Source organism: Macaca mulatta, chromosome 8 (assembly GCF_049350105.2).
Source record: "Macaca mulatta isolate MMU2019108-1 chromosome 8, T2T-MMU8v2.0, whole genome shotgun sequence".
In the NCBI taxonomy this organism is placed as follows: Eukaryota; Metazoa; Chordata; class Mammalia; order Primates; family Cercopithecidae; genus Macaca; species Macaca mulatta.
This window is the reverse complement of record NC_133413.1, coordinates 27,093,453-27,109,777: the sequence shown is the minus strand read 5'-3', so window position 1 is coordinate 27,109,777 and position 16,325 is coordinate 27,093,453. Positions and strand designations below refer to the sequence as shown.

Below are 16,325 nucleotides of genomic sequence, written 5' to 3'. Positions count from 1 at the left end.
GGCAGATCATGAGGTCAGGAGTTTGAGACCAGCCTGGCCAACTTGGCGAAATCCCATCTCTACTAAAAATACAAAAATTTGCCGGGCTTGGTGGCGTATGCCTGTAGTGCCAGCTACTTGGGAGGCTGAGGCAGGAGTACTGCTTGAACCAGGGAGGCAGAGGTTGCAGTGAGCTGAGATTGTGCCATTGCACTCCAGCCTGCATAGGAGAGTGAGACTCCGTCTCAAAAAAAAAAAAAAAAAAAAGAAAAAGAAAAAAAGAAAATGGGAAGGAGAAGAGTTGGGTGAGAACTTGGGGCTTTGGACCCCAAGTTTGTAATCCTTATCTCTTTTGTCCTCCGCTACCACAGGTTGTCAGAATGTGTCTCATGCACTTAAACATAATTCACCAACAATTGTGGGGAAATGGATACTTTCAATAGAGTTCAGTTCAATTCTCCTTTATTATGGTCAGAACAGGACACAGTGATACACACGCAGAATCACGATTCTTCCTGTGCCAGGGACGTTATCATGTGCAGCCTGGAAGAAGGGTCCTAAACGGTCCTTGAAAAGGGACCATAGCAGTGGCTGGTGATGACTAATAACTAATCACTTAAGCATACAGAGCTCTTCTGCTCCAAAGGGGGCTGTGAGCAAAAACTAATTCAAAAATAGAACAATCAGAGTTGAAATCAAAGCTAAAATGTTTTGAAGGCATTTTTATTAGTTAGCTAAATTTAGACCTTTTCCACTGTGATTCCTGAAAGTCCTGTCCAGTTTCTCTGGCACTAACCTACACAGTCCCGCCTGGACACTTGTCTGTTGTGCAGTAGTAAGAACACAGTATGTGAGAGGCAGGAGGAGGTCCAGGTCCTATTGCTAACCATGTTTTTCTGAGACGCTGGTCAAGCTGGGTAACTTCCTATACTTTGGATGCTGAACGGCATGGGGCATGACTCTCTCTGGCCAGCAAGTGTGTGTGTGCAACTGTGGATTTTCCCCTGGTTTTATGGCGAGTTAGACGTACCCACCCTCAATTCTGAAATCCTAGACGTAGTTAATGAATTCAAATTCGTTTCATCATATATTTATTTACTTATTTATTTTGAGATGGAGTCTTGCTTTGTCGCCTGGGCTGGAGTGCAGTGGCACAATCTCAACTCACTGCAACCTCCACCTCATGGTTTCAAGCGATTCTGCTGCCTCAGTCACCCCAATAGCTGAGATTACAGGTGTCTGCCACCACCCTTGGCTAATTTATTTTATTTTATTTTTAGTAGAGATGGGGTTTTACCACGTGGGCCAGGCTGGTCTCGAACTCCTGACTTCCAGCCAGTGATCCACCTGCCTCGGCCTCCCAAAGTGCTGAGACTACAGGCATGAGTCACCACATCTGGCCTCATAATATATTTTAAGCACTTCCACCAATTTATTAGCCATTCTGTTAACTTTTCTTTTATATCCATAAGAATTCATGGTTTGTGAAGCAAGGATTCAATTTAGATACTTGTTATTTGCTTCAGATACAGACTTTCCATTTAACTCCTGGAAATCTAAATTAATGAGATAGCATGATAAAGGAAACTCACAAGGAATCCCAAAGCCTGGTTTTATCCACCACTTCCCAAGGGCCTTCATGCGGTTCACTCAGAAGGCAGCGTGAGGGACTGAAAGGCCACTGGGAAGCAAAGGCCTAGCTGTGCACCATAACTTGGCCCCTGGGGACTACATTCAGGCAAGTTCCCTCATTTCTCCAGGCCTTAGTTCCCTTGTGGGGATAATGATCCTCTTTTAATTACATAATATAGCTGGAGGAGCTCACCATCATGCTGGTAAACAGGAGGTATGCCCCTTTTTTTCTTACTTAACAAAGGAGCCAAATTGTCAGGGTTTGATTTTAAAACTTCCCTATTCCGCCTGCTTTCTAAAGGAAATTTGCAACAAAAATCCCTAAAATTTTTATTGTTAATTTAACTTTATATAGCAATAATAATACGATGATTGTCACAAACAGCTAGTCCTCATAGGCATTAGCTACATGCCAACCTGCATGAAGCTGGGTATTTCCCACACATGGAGCCAAGCAACACTTAATTAACCCTCAAGGTGGGTACTATCTTGCAGATGAGGAAACTGAAGCTCAGTGAGGTTCAACAGCTTGCCCCAAATTGCATACAAGGAAGTGGAATGGTCAGAATTCAAACTCAGAGCTGGGTGTTCTAAAGCCAGTGCTAAAGCAGGTGCTATGCCACCTGCCTGTAGAGGACACATGTCTACCTTTGGCCTTCCCCCTCCCCTCCTCTCCTCTCATCCTGGTCCTCTTGTGCCTGGTCTCCACAGGCACATCTACGTATTGCTATGGTTCCTATGCCATGCTGCCTGCCACGATGTGGCCCAAGCAGAGGCTCATGGAGACCTTCAGCTCAAGCCATGTGGTCTAACATGGATTTGAGAGTCCACCATTGGGCCAACGAATAATAACAAACAGCACTTTCCCTCCAATTCCTTGTATGTTTGTCCATCATGTGGGCATGGCAGAAAGGTGGGTAGTGGGCATGGCAGAAGGGTGGGTAATGGGCAAGGAAGGAGCTGGGAATCCATGGGGGCAATGGCCTCCTACTCAGCATGACAGACGCAGAAAGTGGAAAATCTAGAACAAAGAGACTGGAATATGCACAGATGATGGGAAAGTATCCAAAGACTAGTGTCAACATGACACCAGTGTGCTAATCCAGCGGCACATCCTGTCCACTGCTCTGCAAAGTCTAACAACACCTTCATGGACATCTGAAAGGCCACTAACAATCCCCTGAAGGGAAGGTACAGTGAAGCCACAGCCAGAGGCCTAACTCAGCCTCTTAGGTGAGTGCTTCATAGCAACTATAAGAACAATTTTCCTGCTTAAAAGAATAGAGAACAAAATATTTTCATCTGAAGATAACTTACAAATGCTGTAAAGCAGGAGTCCCCAACCTTTTTGGCACCAGGTTTCAGGAAAGACAATTTTCCCATGAATGGGGGCAGGAATGGTTTTGGGATGAAACTGTTCCACCTCAGATCATCAGGCACTGGTGAGATTCACATAAGGAGCGGGCATCCCAGATTCCTCGCATGTGCAGTTCACAACAGGATTCAGCTCCTATGAGAATCTAATGCCTCTGCTGATCTGACAGGAGCTCAGGAGTTAAATGCTCACTGGCCCGCTGCTCACTTCCTGCTGTGCAGCCAGGTTCCTAAAAGGCCATGGACAGGTTGTAAAGGGCAGGGATTACCTCTTTTTGTTGCCCTCTCCAAAATGATGGTATCAACCACGTCTTAGGAGACTTTGCACACCCCTGCCTTCTAAAATCCTTGCCATGACATGAGTAGTTACTGTACCACATATGAAATCCTGTTTTCAGAGCAAAAAACATCTCTCAAATATTGCTAAATAAGGACTCTCTCTAAATCCAAGAAAGATTAAGGTGTGCGATAACCTCTTGGTATATGTGTTGTACTCTTTTTCAAATCCTATCAAAGAGAGAAAGTAGGAATTAGCTCTCTCCTTTCTGTAACCACTGTGGACAGCCACACAGCACTGGAGGTGGGTGGGAAGAGAAGCCTGGACTCCTGATGTGCAGCTTCAGCCACTTTTTTAAACCAAATATAAGAAGTCTTCAGGTTACCAGGACCAGTAAAGGCAACTTACAATGATGTCTTGTCTGGTTTTGAAAGTGCTGATGTAGTGGCTATAGTGGCTGTCGTCCATTTGCTGCAGGATGGCAATCATGCAAGCCACAAAACTCCCCTGGAAGGAAAAGGAAAGCACAAATCCAAGACTCCTTAGACCACCAACTGACAAAAACACGATGTGAGCCCCATGAACTTGGCTTTTTCCACCCAACGAGCCATGCAGGTAACCCACCACACTGGAAACACGCTGCATTCTACAGGTCCAAAGGCCACGTGCTTTGCAGTTTCTGCTTCAAACTACCTCCTTCCAGGTATGAGTGAAGGACTCCCATTAATAGCTATGAAGTGTGGAATCCTATAGACGGGACACCTCAATGAGATTACCAGTGAAGATGTAAAAACTTGTGGGGCTTTGGGTTTCTTGTTGAGACAGAGCTGTAGCATAGAATTCCATGGAGAAATGTCCGAAATACTTAGATTAGTTAAACAAATCTTAATGGGGAGGAAGGCTAGCAGGAAAAGCGGTGGCAACACCGAGCATGGAGGAAAGGAGGGCAAGGGATGATGATGAAAACTCCCTGCTAGAATACCTGTGATATGGTTTGGCTGTGTCCCCACCCAAATCTCATCTTGAATTGTAGTTCCCATTATCCCCATGTGTTGTGGGAGGTAATTTAATGGTGGGAACAGTTACACTCATGCTAGTCTCGTAATAGTGAGTTCTCACGAGATCTGATGGTTTTACAAGAGGGTTTTCCCCCTTTTGCTTGGCATTTCTGGCTGCTGCCTTGTGAAGAAGGATACGTTTGCTTCCTCTTCCGCCATGATTGTAAGTTTCCTGAGGTCTCCCCAGCCATGCTGAACTGTTAGTCAATTAAACCTCTTCCCTTGATAAACTACTCAGATTTATCAACTACCCAGTCTCAGGTATGTTTCTATTAGCAGCATGAGAACGGACTAATACCACCTGATACCACTTCTCCAACTCCAGAGCCCATCAGCCAGTTGTTCCAATATACTACCCACACGAATTGTGACCCTGACTTGAAGATAAAAAATTAGTAACTAGATGATTAATTAACATTGCTTCCATTTGTGAGTTCGGGAAGTACATATTCAAGGTGCTACCCCTAGACCAAAAAAATGTGAATTATAGACTTAGTTTTATAGACAGGGAGTAAAGATTCAGGGTGCTAACCTCCTGTATTCATGCAGTTATGAAAATAACACAAAGGAATTTAGCACAGGAGAGATGAACATACAGCTGTTTCTAAAACAGAGAGAAAGTTTCCCCAAGCAGAACAACGAAAGACTGTCTGTGTCTATCTCTTACTGAATGCATTCCTTAGACTGTTTCTTTTGTTTTAAAAAGTTTATATTTCAGGCCTGGTGGCATGGTTCACACCTGTAATCCCAGCACTTTGGGAGGCCAAGGCAGGCAGATCACTTGAGGTCAGGAGTTTGAGATCAGACTGGCCAACATGGTGAAACCCCATCTCTACTAAAAATACAAAAATCAGCCGGGCATGGCGGCAGGCACCTATAATCCCAGCTACTTGGGAAGCAGAGGCAGGAAAATTGCTTGAACTTGGGAGGCAGAGATGCAGTGAGCCGAGATTGCACCACTGCACTCCAGCCTGGGTGACAGCCAGAGCCTGTGTCAAAAAAACAAAACAAAACAAAACAAAGGTTTAATTTTTTCAATTACAAAGCAGTGTAAATTTATTGTACTAAGGCCTTTGATATATATATTGCCAAATTATCATATAGCTTGTTTTCCCAACGGTGTCTAACACAATTTGTTTCTCCAAGACCTTGCCTATTCTGGGTATTAGAGGTTTACTTAATCTTACTTCGCATTTTCATTTCCTTTTCTCTAAATTAAACTGTCTGTCCATGAACTTTTTGGCCATTTAGCTTTCTCATGTTGTTGTTTGTACCCATTCTTTACTCATTTTTCTATTAAAACATGCTTCGTGGCTTATAATAGCTTTTGTATATTATTAGCCACCTGTCACCTATGTTACAAAAATTTTTAAAGTTTGGGGCTTAACTTTTAATTTGCATACACACACACACACACACACACACACACACACACACACACACACATATCTTCATATATAGGAATTTAAAATTTTACCTAGTAAAATCGATTTTTTCTTGTATTTTAACTATAAAAATCCATGAATCCTGTTCCTCCTCAAATCAGTTACCTATTATTTTATTCTAGTGCTTTATAATGTAATTTTTTAAAATTGAATACTTCATTCTATCTGACATTTATTTTGTGGGTATAGTACGAAGTTGAACAAATTTTTTCCAAATTAACTAATTTTCTTTTTCTTTGTTTGAGACGGGGTCTCATTCTGTCACTCAGGCTACAGTGCAGTGGCGATCATGGCTGACTGTAGCCTCGACTTCCCTGGGGCTCAAGCAATCCTCACATCTCAGCCTCCTGAGTAGTTGGGATTACAGGCGCATGTCACCATGCCTGGCTAATTTTTGTGTATTTTTTTTTGAGACAGGCTCTTGCACTGTTTCTCAGGCTGGTCTCCAACTCCTGGACTCAAGTGATCTGCTAGCTTCAGCCTCCTGAAGTGCTGGGATCACAGGCATGAGCCACCACACCCAGCCCCAAATTGTTAACTAATGTTCTAAACAATGTTTACTAAAAACCTTCATTTTCTCTTTTGAAAGGTAACAAAATATTCATACGATCCAAAATCTCCTTTTCACTTATCATGGTTCTGTTCTGCTGATATGTATCCTCTAAGTCTGACAGGCGAGCTCTCCATTATTACGTTTATTTTTATTTTTTTTTTTTATGAGACGGAGTGTTGCTCTGTCACCAGGCTGGAGCGCAGTGGCGCGATCTCAGCTCACTACAATCTCCGCCTCCCGGGTTCAAGTGATTCCCCCTGCCTCAGCCTCCCAAGTAGTTGGGACTACAGACATGCATCACCACAACTAGCTAATTTTTTTTTTTTTTTTTTTTTTTGTATTTTAGTAGAGATGGGGTTTCACCACATTGGCCAGGGTGGTCTTGATCTCCTGACCTCGTGATCTGCCCACCTCAGTCTCCCAAAGTGCTGGGATTAGAGGCATGAGCCACCATGCCAGGCCTCGTTATTATTTCTATTTGGCTATTTATTTGTAACTAGTACTTATTCTTACTCTGATATTTTTGTGACTAAATTAAACAGACTTTCTCATTTATAATCTCTAAATAGCTTCTGTTGTTAAAGAACAGGCATTAAATATCATTTATTTTAAAACAGGTTAGAGGCTGGGTGCAGTGGCTCATACCTGTAATCCCAGCACTTTAGGATGCTAAGGTGGGTGGATCATTTGAGGTCAGGTGTTCAAGACTAGTCCGGCCAACATGGCAAAACCTTGTCTCTACTAAAAATACAAAAATTAGCTGGGTGTCAGGGCACACACTTGTAACCCCAGCTACTTGGGAGGCTGAAGTAGGACAATCACTTGAACCTGGGAGGTGGAGGTTGCAGTGAACGACCTCTACAAAAAAACTAAAAGTTAGCCAGGCATGGCGGCATGTGCCTATAGTCCCAGCTGCTTAGGAGGATGAGGCAGGAGGCTTGCTTAGACTCAGGAGATTGAGGCTGCAGTGAGCTGTGAAGGTGCCACTATACTTCACCCTGGTGACAGAGTGAGAACCTGTCTCTATTTAGAAAAACAAAAGGTAATTAATTTCAACAAAAGGTATTCAATTCCTAATCATCTTATTTAAAGCTGTGACTCCCCCACCCTCACTTCCCTTAACCTGCTATTATTTTTTCCTCTATAGCACCTGTTGTCTCCTAACACTACATAGTTTATTTTGCTATAACTGCTGTCATTATTGTTGGTGTCAGCTCCTCAAAGGCAGTGATTTTTCTGTTGTGTTCATGGGTACATCTTCAGTGTCCAGAGCAGTGCCTGTTTTACGGCAGTTTTTCATACCTATTTGTGAAATAAATGAATTTTTTAAATCTGACAGGAATTTGGAATAATTCTTGTCCTATGTCCTCTAATTAAAATCTAACCGTAGCTTTTAATACAGCAAGTAAAAGACGTTTCACTTTAATGACGACACCAATGAGTCTTTCCACAGCTACCCCTGGTCTCTATCATAGTTGTTACCTGGCGTCTATTTAGATAGAGTACACAGAAAGCAAGAGGCCAGAGCAACACTGGCCTTTCCACAAGCATGCTAACCACAGGTTCTTTAAAATGTCTGGTTTTGTTCCTTGAATCAAGGGGGCTGGGTGGTTCATACTGGATCATTTTCTTTCTTTCTTTCTTCCTTTTCAAGGCAGGCTATTGCTCTGTTGTCCAGGCTGGAGTGCAGTGACACAATCGTAGCTTACTGCAGCCTCGACATCCCACGTTCAAGTGATCCTCCCACCTTAGCCTCCTGAGATCAGGGTGCCAGTATGGTACCTGATCCACAGGCACAGGCACACACCACCACCACGCCCAGCTAATTTTTTAAATTTTTTGTAGAGATGGGGTCTCACTATATTGCCTAGGCTGGATTATTTTCTCTCAATAGAAAATCCATGTCAGAATAAAGATCTGCTCAAGGTTATAACCAATAACCCATGATGTGAGAGGCCCATGTGAAGAACAGCCTCAAGCCACTGGCCCCGAAGGCTTCCTGATAGGCCGTGGGGATAGAGAAGCAGCAGCAGCCGTGGGATCCACCAAAGAGATACTCACGATGTGGGGAGACTGCCGGCTCATCCCAATCACTGTCCGGTTGATCCTTCTCAGCAGCCGTTCCATTATAAGCTGAATGTGCATTGCAGTAGCGCCCTGTGGGAATACAGGATTTGATTCCATTCCTTCTGACTCAGTTTCGCTTTTCTTAAGGGAACTTCAGATAGATGAGTTTTGTCTTTAAATCTCTTTCTGGCTCTTCCCTACAAAGTAATCTCTTGTCCAAAAGTGGAAAATGGTCTCAGAATAGTACAAAACTTTATGAAGAAAATAATTGAAAATGATCAGTCGTAACATTTAAAAGATGAATGTGGGTGTGCAGGGACGAGTGCCTTCCTACTAACTCAGATCGCTCAGGTTCACTGAGAGCTCACTGTGGCCACTGACTCAACAAATAGTTTTGGGGGACCCCCATTAGCATGATGTATTCTGTTCTGAGGTTGAGCAGATTAGAATTGCCCAGGTCAATTAGGCACATGTGTGGGACATTAAAGGCAAAAATACAAAGCACTTATCACCTTCTGTGTCGTAGGAAAAAAAAATAAGAAATCCAAGTCAAGGGAATTGTGATGGAGTAAATGTTTGTGTCTCCTCCAAACTCATATGTGAAGCCCTAACCCCCATCGTGATGGTATCAGGAGATGGGGCTCTTGAGTTGTAATGAAGGTTAGATGAGGTCATGAGGGTGGGGACCTGGACTGATGGGATGAACATGCTTTTAGTAAATGAGATATCACAGATATCGATCTCTCTCTTCACCGTGTAAGCACACAGCAAGAAGGCAGCTGTCTGCAAGCCGGGAAGAAAGACCTCACCAAAACTGAACCATGCTGGCACCCTGATCTCAGACACTCAGTATCCAGAACTGTGAGAAAATAAATGTCTGTTGTTTAAGCCACGCAGTCTGTGGTATTTCGTTATGGAAGGCTGACTGAGCAGACTAATGCAAGGATGATTTTGTATTCTGACTCTGTCATGTGTGACTTTGAGCAATTATTCAACTTTGCTGAGCTTGCAGTTTTCATAGCTGCAAAAGGGAGATAGTAACAGTTTTCTTATAGGAATTAGTAGGGCTGATGTAGTCATCAAGTGTGCTGAATAAATGTGTATTCCTTCTTTTACCTTCTTTCCCTTTTTTGTAGCTAGATATTACACTCATTTGGCTCTGACTTACCCATATGCAACTTGACTTTTCATAGCCTCTATCTGTCCTTGCTTTATGATAGATATTTTGAAACTCCTGCTTAATGCTTCAAATAACTAAATCATTGCTCGCTCTCTCTCTCTCTCTCTATATATATATTTTGCTTAACATTTTTATTAATTTTTACAAATTTAACTGGCAAAAACAGTACTTATCCAGCATGTACAACATGAAGATTTGATACACGTAATCATGTAATGGTTTCCATGGTCAAATTAACACATCCATTGCCACCCCTGCCATACATTAGATTCCCAGAACTTGCTCATCCTATAACTGACACTTTCTACCCTTTGACCAACATCTCCCCATCCTGCCCCCTAATGCTCTGCAGCCCCTGGTAAAGAATGTTCTACTTTCTGCTTCTACGAGTCTAACTTTGTTAGATTTCACATAGAAGCCAGATCAGGATGGCTACAGGAATTTTTTTAATTTCAATAGTCTTTGGGGTACAAGTGGTTTCTGGTTACATGGATGAGTTCTTTATTGGTGATTCCGAGATTTTCGTGCACCCATCACCCAAGCAGTGTACACTGTACCCAATGCGTAGTCTTTTATCCCTCACTCACCTCCTAGCTTTTCCCCAGAAAGTTCACCAAGTCCATTGTATCATTCTTTTTTTTTTTTTTTTGAGATGGAGTCTCGCTCTGTCACCCAGGCTGGAGTGCAGTGGCGCAATCTCAGCTCACTGCAAGCTCCGCCACCTGGGTTCATGCCATTCTCCTGCCTCAGCCTCGTGAGTAGCTGGGACTACAGGCTCCCACCACCACGCCTGGCTAATTTTTTGTATTTTTAGTAGAGACGGGGTTTCACCGTGTTAGTCAGGATAGTCTCTATCTCCTGACCTCGTGATTCGCCCGCCTCGGCCTCCCAAAGTGCTGGGATTACAGGCGTAAGCCTCTGCGCCCGGCTGCACTGTATCACTCTTAAGCCTTTGCAGTCTCATAGCTTAGCTCCCTCTTGTAAGTGAGAACATGTAATATTTGATTTTCCATTGTTGAGTTACTTCACTTAGAATAATGGCCTCCATCTCCACCTAAGTTATTGCAAAAGACGTTATTTTGTTCCTTTTTATGAGTGAGTAGTATTCCATGATGCATACATACCACACTTTATCCACTCATTGGTCAATGGGCACTTAGGTGGGTTTCATATCTTTGCTATTGCAAATTGTGCTGCTATAAACATGCACATGCATGTGTCTTTTTCATATAATGACTTACTTTCCTTTGGGTAGATGCCCAGGAGTGGGATTGCTGGATTGAATGGCAGTTCTACTCTTAGCTCTTTAAGGAATCTCTATACTGTTTTTCATAGTTGTTGTACTAATTTACAACTGTTACAGCAGTGTAACAGCGTTCCCTTTTCACCACACCCATGCCAACATCTATTGTTTTTTGATTTCTTAATTATGGTATGGCTATATGTATTTTCATTACAGTATCAAGTATTTCAGGTCCACCCTCCCTCTCTGCTTCCCTCTGTCCCTTCCTTCTTCTCTCCCTCCTTCACTTTTTATTAGTCATTTACTTGTTTCCCATTTCCCTGAATGAAAGTGATTCATAAAATCAGCCTCTCCAGGAGATGCTGCTTTCACTCCATTTACATAGCATTTCCTTAGTGTGGCCCTAAATAGTTGTGCAGGTCACATGCTGTGCCCTGTGGGGAGGTATGAAATGAATAAGGCTCCTCTGAGCCTTTAGAGATTTCTATTGTGGAGGTGGGGGTGAGTGGCACATAAATTTTTTTTTTTTTTTTTGAGACTGAGTCTCACTCTGTTGCCCAGGCTGGAGGGCAGTGGCGCGATCTTGGCTCACTGCAACCTCTGTCTCCTGGGTTCAAGCAATTCTCCTGCCTCAGCCTCCTGAGTAGCTGGGGTTACAGGTGTGCACCACCAAGCCCAGCTAATTTTTGTATTTTTAGTAGAGATGGGGTTTTACCATGTTGGTCAGGCTGGTCTCGAACTCCTGATCTTGTGATCCACCCGTCTCGGCCTCCCAAAGTGCTGGGATTACAGGCATGAGCCACTGCACCCGGCCAGGACATACATTTAAATAAGTATAACACAAGGATCCCCTAGAAGGTGGGCTCCTCGGGGTACGGTGCTTGCTTCTCTAGTTCACTGCCATAGTCCTAGCCGATCCCAGTGCCTGGAGCATAAGAGCAGCTTCCCAAGGATTTGTGAGCTGCATTCATAACTCAGTGTACAAAGTGATAAAATCCTCAAAAGAAACTCAAGGAGAGCATGGAAACAATGAGTAGAATTTGGCAGGACCACACCAGAGACAACTTCACAGAGGCGCTTCCTGCAGCTGGACTTGAAAGAAAGAGGACAATTCCAAAACAGAGCTGTAGGGAGAGGAGGGAATCCTGCAATGTTTTAAAAAATAAAACAAAAGGCAGGAAGAACTAATGTCAGTAATTAGAGCTTTAAATTAACTAAGGAGATGAGAGGACAAGGGAAGAGATATTGAGCTAGTGCACATATTTCAAAATGTATATGGAGGAAAAAAAAGTACCACCATGATGGACAAAAATGATTGAACTTACTACTTTACCAGAGCTCCATGATCGATAATTTTGACTGTCTCTGCTCATTACAGGGAACATAATATTGGGAAGACCAAAATAAAAAGCTAATTTAAATATCCTTGCGCAGGATTTAAATACATTCAAGTCATTTCCAAAGAGTCTTTCTGGGTGGTGAGAAGGTTGGTAGAGATGTTACGTATTAAAAAATAGGGTCAGAAGTGGAAGAGACCTAAGAGGTCATCTAGAACAATTCCTACATACAACGGACTAGACTAGGAAACTGAGGCACTGAGATATTTGCCTGAGGACAAATAGCTACAGAGTGGTAATACTGGGACTAGAATCCAATGCTCCGATTCTTGTGTTTCACATTAACTGTGATCATAAACATATGATTTCCAGAACACTGGATCCCTGGCTAAACCAATGTGCCAGACACATTGTTGCCAAATTTATAGGGCGTGGAGCTTTACTGTATTATTTTAAGGAATTACTGAGTTATAAGAGTTCCTTTTTTAAAGTATTGTGTTTATGACATGATTGGTCACATTTATGATTTTGGTGCAAAGTCCTTGGTTAGGAACAAAATCTCCAGTTGCTTTGGGAAAACGTATTCCATTTTATAATGTGGTTTCTATAAACATACTTAATTTAAAAAGGGGGAATGATCATAATGAATACATATCAAGTGAGCAGTGCAAAGAGTAAGTGGGCTACAGGGGCTTAGGGAAGTGGAGGGACAGAGATTGGGGGAGTAGCTAGAGATGGCAATGGTACCCTCACATACTTCTGAGGCTGTAGCATGCACTCACAGAAATGTAGACTTCCCAGTGCAAACCATGAGCACGAGAAAAGGTGGGCTGTGTTCAAACGGTGGTAGACCCTGACAGGTGAACTAACAGTTTGGCTATGGGAAAAGGTGTAGTATTCTTATCCTTTGGTAGAACAGAATCCCAAGATACTGGAAAGATAAAGAGTTTAGGTGAAGACAAAGAGTGGTTTTCCTGTTCGGTGGGAACACCTGTGCCACGAAACCACCACAGACATGGTGAGTATAATTTGCGGCAAGATACCTTTTTTTTCTCAGCCCTCAACTGTTCGAGTGAACACATTCTGCAAAGTTCTCCAGCTTCCTGTGTGGGGGCTCTGCTAGGCCTATGGGCTGTACTATTTCTAAGACATGGTGAATCCAGACAGGTTCAGCCCTGTGTTTTCTTTTTCTTTTTTTTTTTTTTTTGAGATGGAGTCTCACTCTGTTGCCCAGGCTGGAGTGCAGTTGCACAATCTTGGCTCACTGCAACCTCTGCCTCCCAGGTTCAAGGGATTCTCCTGCCTTGGCCTCCCAAGTGGCAGGGATTACAGGTGCGGGTTACCATGCCCAGCTAATTTTGGTATCTTTAGTAGAGATGGGGTTTCATTTCATCGAAGCCAGGTTGGTTTCGATCTCCTGACCTTGTGATCCGCGCACCTTGGCCTCCCAAAGTGCTGGGATTACAGGCATGAGCCACTGCGCCTGGCCTTAGCCCTATGTTTTCAAGAGGGATGGGGGCCAGGTCACAGAGAAAACGCAAGATGAGAAAACATCATTTCCACTAGGTTCCAGAGAAAGCATCAATGTCCAAGAGGATATGGAAATGAGAACTTCTCAGCAGCTCAGAAATAACCGGTTGTTAGGCATCAGAGGATAAGAAGGAAGAGGTTTCCACATAAAAACAGAAAGGCCTTTGATTCTTTATTTATTATTATTATTATTATTATTTTTTTTTTTTTTTAGAGACAAAGTCTTACTAAGTTGCCCAGGCTGGTCGGTCTTGAACTCCTGGGCTCAAGTGATCCTCCTGACTTGGCCTCCCAAAGTGCTGGGATTACAGGCCTGAGCCACTATGCCCAGCCAGGTCTTTGATTCTTAAGAATAGTCACAGGGATCTCAATAGTGGGCACACTGGGCAAGCCAGGAAAATCAGCCTGCGGAAGGTCCCAGCAGTAATCTGACTTTGCACTGGAGGCTCTGGCCTCCCTAATTATCTCTAAAATGGGCACAGCCTGCCCTAATACTTGAGTTGGAAACTACCTGAGAATAGGAAGGCCATGGAGTCACTCCTGTCTGGTGCAAAGGGGCCAGTGTGAGCTCCGTGCAGCATCAGTGATGACTCAACTCACCACATCCTTCCTGTCCAGCACCTCCAGGATGTTGCTCAGAAGCTGCGAGCTTGCCTCGTGGTCAGGCTTGCTGGAGTTGTCATCTAACTGGCCACTGAGCTGGTCCGTCAGCAGCGGCAGCAGCACTTCTCTGCACTCTGAGAAGGAAAACACACACAGCTCACACGCAGCAGTGCCACCTCCTGAACTACCTGTCTCCTTCCTGCAACGCTCTCCAGTACCAGCAGCTCTAAGCTCTGCAATCAGCCCTGCAGGAAGGCAGCCCCTCCAGCTTACCCAGGAACACCTGGTTGTAGGTGTGGAACTCCACTCTTGTTCAGTCTGCAGATGAATGAATTAAAAAAAAAAAAAAAAAAGAACTTCACCTTTGCAACTGGATTATACAAACTAAGAAAATGACCCTTCCCACAGGTAAAGGTGGGAACTTAGCAAAATGTTTAAATTATTTAACAATTTCTCTAGCTTTTAAAAATGCCAACCTAATACATGAAATTGAGGTCATATGAAACAAATAAAACCAAACAAGTTATAGATTTTTTTTTTCAAAATTTTTTTCACCTAATGGAGAAAATGTACTGAAAGAAGTTCCTATAAATACTAAGCTTCCCTAGTACATTTCAATGACATTCTGCTCATGTCTGTGCAGGTGTGTGGATTTCAGAAAGTAAGATATGACATATGTCTTCTGAGATCTTTGCTACTGTAACACATTTTATAATGAATTCAGGTACTCTGAATGCTACAGAAATGACTGTTAACAGTGATCACACTCTAATTAGAACTATCGAGTGCATGCTTGCTCTTCTGCTCAAACACCTTATCCTTACTATCTCAATTACTTTTTCTATATCCTTAAAAAGTTATCAAAGCATATTAAAGTGTTTAGTAATAATTTACTTTGGTAATAAATGTTTTCTACTTAAGAGCATTCACTAGCTTTTGGCAGGCATTACCTCTACCTCCAATTGTGTCTTAGGAACATTTGCAATTTCTAAGTGCAAATTCATAGGGTCAGAAAATATCAGAGCCCAAGGAGGCTACTGATACGATCTAGCTCAAGTCCTTCCTTCCACAGAACTGGAAGCTGAGACTTGTAGAAGGCCACTCATTTGTCCAGTTACATAACTAGCCAGGGACAAGGCCAGGAAAGCTCTCCCCCCAGTGATCCACTCAATTCCAACGTTGAGGAGTCCTGCTCGTCTTCGGATCTCCAGGCAATATACATACGTAACGTGAGGTCACCCTCTCTGAGCCCCTGACCACAGAGACCAAAAGAAGTCTCCGCAGCGACCTCACTCTAGCAAGTCTTGAGTTGATTGGGAAGGCCCAGGTGCTGGACCTCCTGTTTAATACCAGCGTTGGGACAGAACTACTTGGCTATTTCCTAGACTCTACTTACAAAGTGAAAAGTATTTTATCAGTGTAAGAGTTTTTTCCCTCCATGCCCCACTCCTCTCCCAGCAGAATACTAGTCATCTGGCTTCCACCAGCCTACCCCCTAAAGAAAAGGCTTGGCCAGGTGCGGTGGCTCACGCCTAAAATCCCAGCACTCTGGGAGGCCAAGGCAGGTGGATCGCCTGAGGTCAGGAGTTTGAGACCAGTTGGCCAACATGGTGAAACTCCAGCTCTACTAAAATTACAAAAAAAAATTAGCCGGGTATGGTGGCACACACCTGTAGTCCCAGCTACTTGGGAGGCTGAGGCAGGAGAATCGCTTGAACCAGGGAAGTAGAGGTTGCAGTGACTCAAGATTGTGCCACTGCACTCCAGCCAGGGCAACAGAGCGAGATTCCATCTCAAAAACAAAGGAAAGAAAACAAAAGAAAAGGCTTGCTTTATCATGTTTGCCAATTTCCCTGGTGTATCTGGTGTAAATCCTTCCACCATGGTCAATTTCCAGCTACTAATGTGATATCACTGAACGTGGGGTTGGGAAGGGATGCATGTAACCAGTTCTCCTGTGGGATCTAGCACATTGCTGCTTCCCTATCCCCTGGTTTTTAAGGTCATGCAATAAGTACAGGTTAAAGAAGAATTTCTTTTAAAAGGG

The 16,325-nt window shown here is 43.3% G+C and overlaps 1 protein-coding gene across 5 annotated transcripts in view; it reads right to left on the bottom strand.

Moving 5' to 3' along the window:
* The window catches only part of DOCK5 (dedicator of cytokinesis 5), a 234,970-nt gene that overhangs the window by 53,052 nt on the left and 165,593 nt on the right, over positions 1 to 16,325 (bottom strand). For 4 of the 5 annotated variants that reach the window (XM_015144994.3, XM_028852472.2, XM_001107224.5 and 1 more), the window contains exons 26-28: positions 14,276 to 14,412; positions 8,380 to 8,475; positions 3,671 to 3,769 (exon numbers count right to left, since the gene is read on the bottom strand). In XM_015144994.3, coding sequence (XP_015000480.3) covers positions 3,671 to 3,769; positions 8,380 to 8,475; positions 14,276 to 14,412 — 332 coding nt within the window. The remainder of the gene's footprint in view (positions 1 to 3,670; positions 3,770 to 8,379; positions 8,476 to 14,275; positions 14,413 to 16,325) is intronic. The other variant, XM_077943276.1, reaches the window with a different exon arrangement.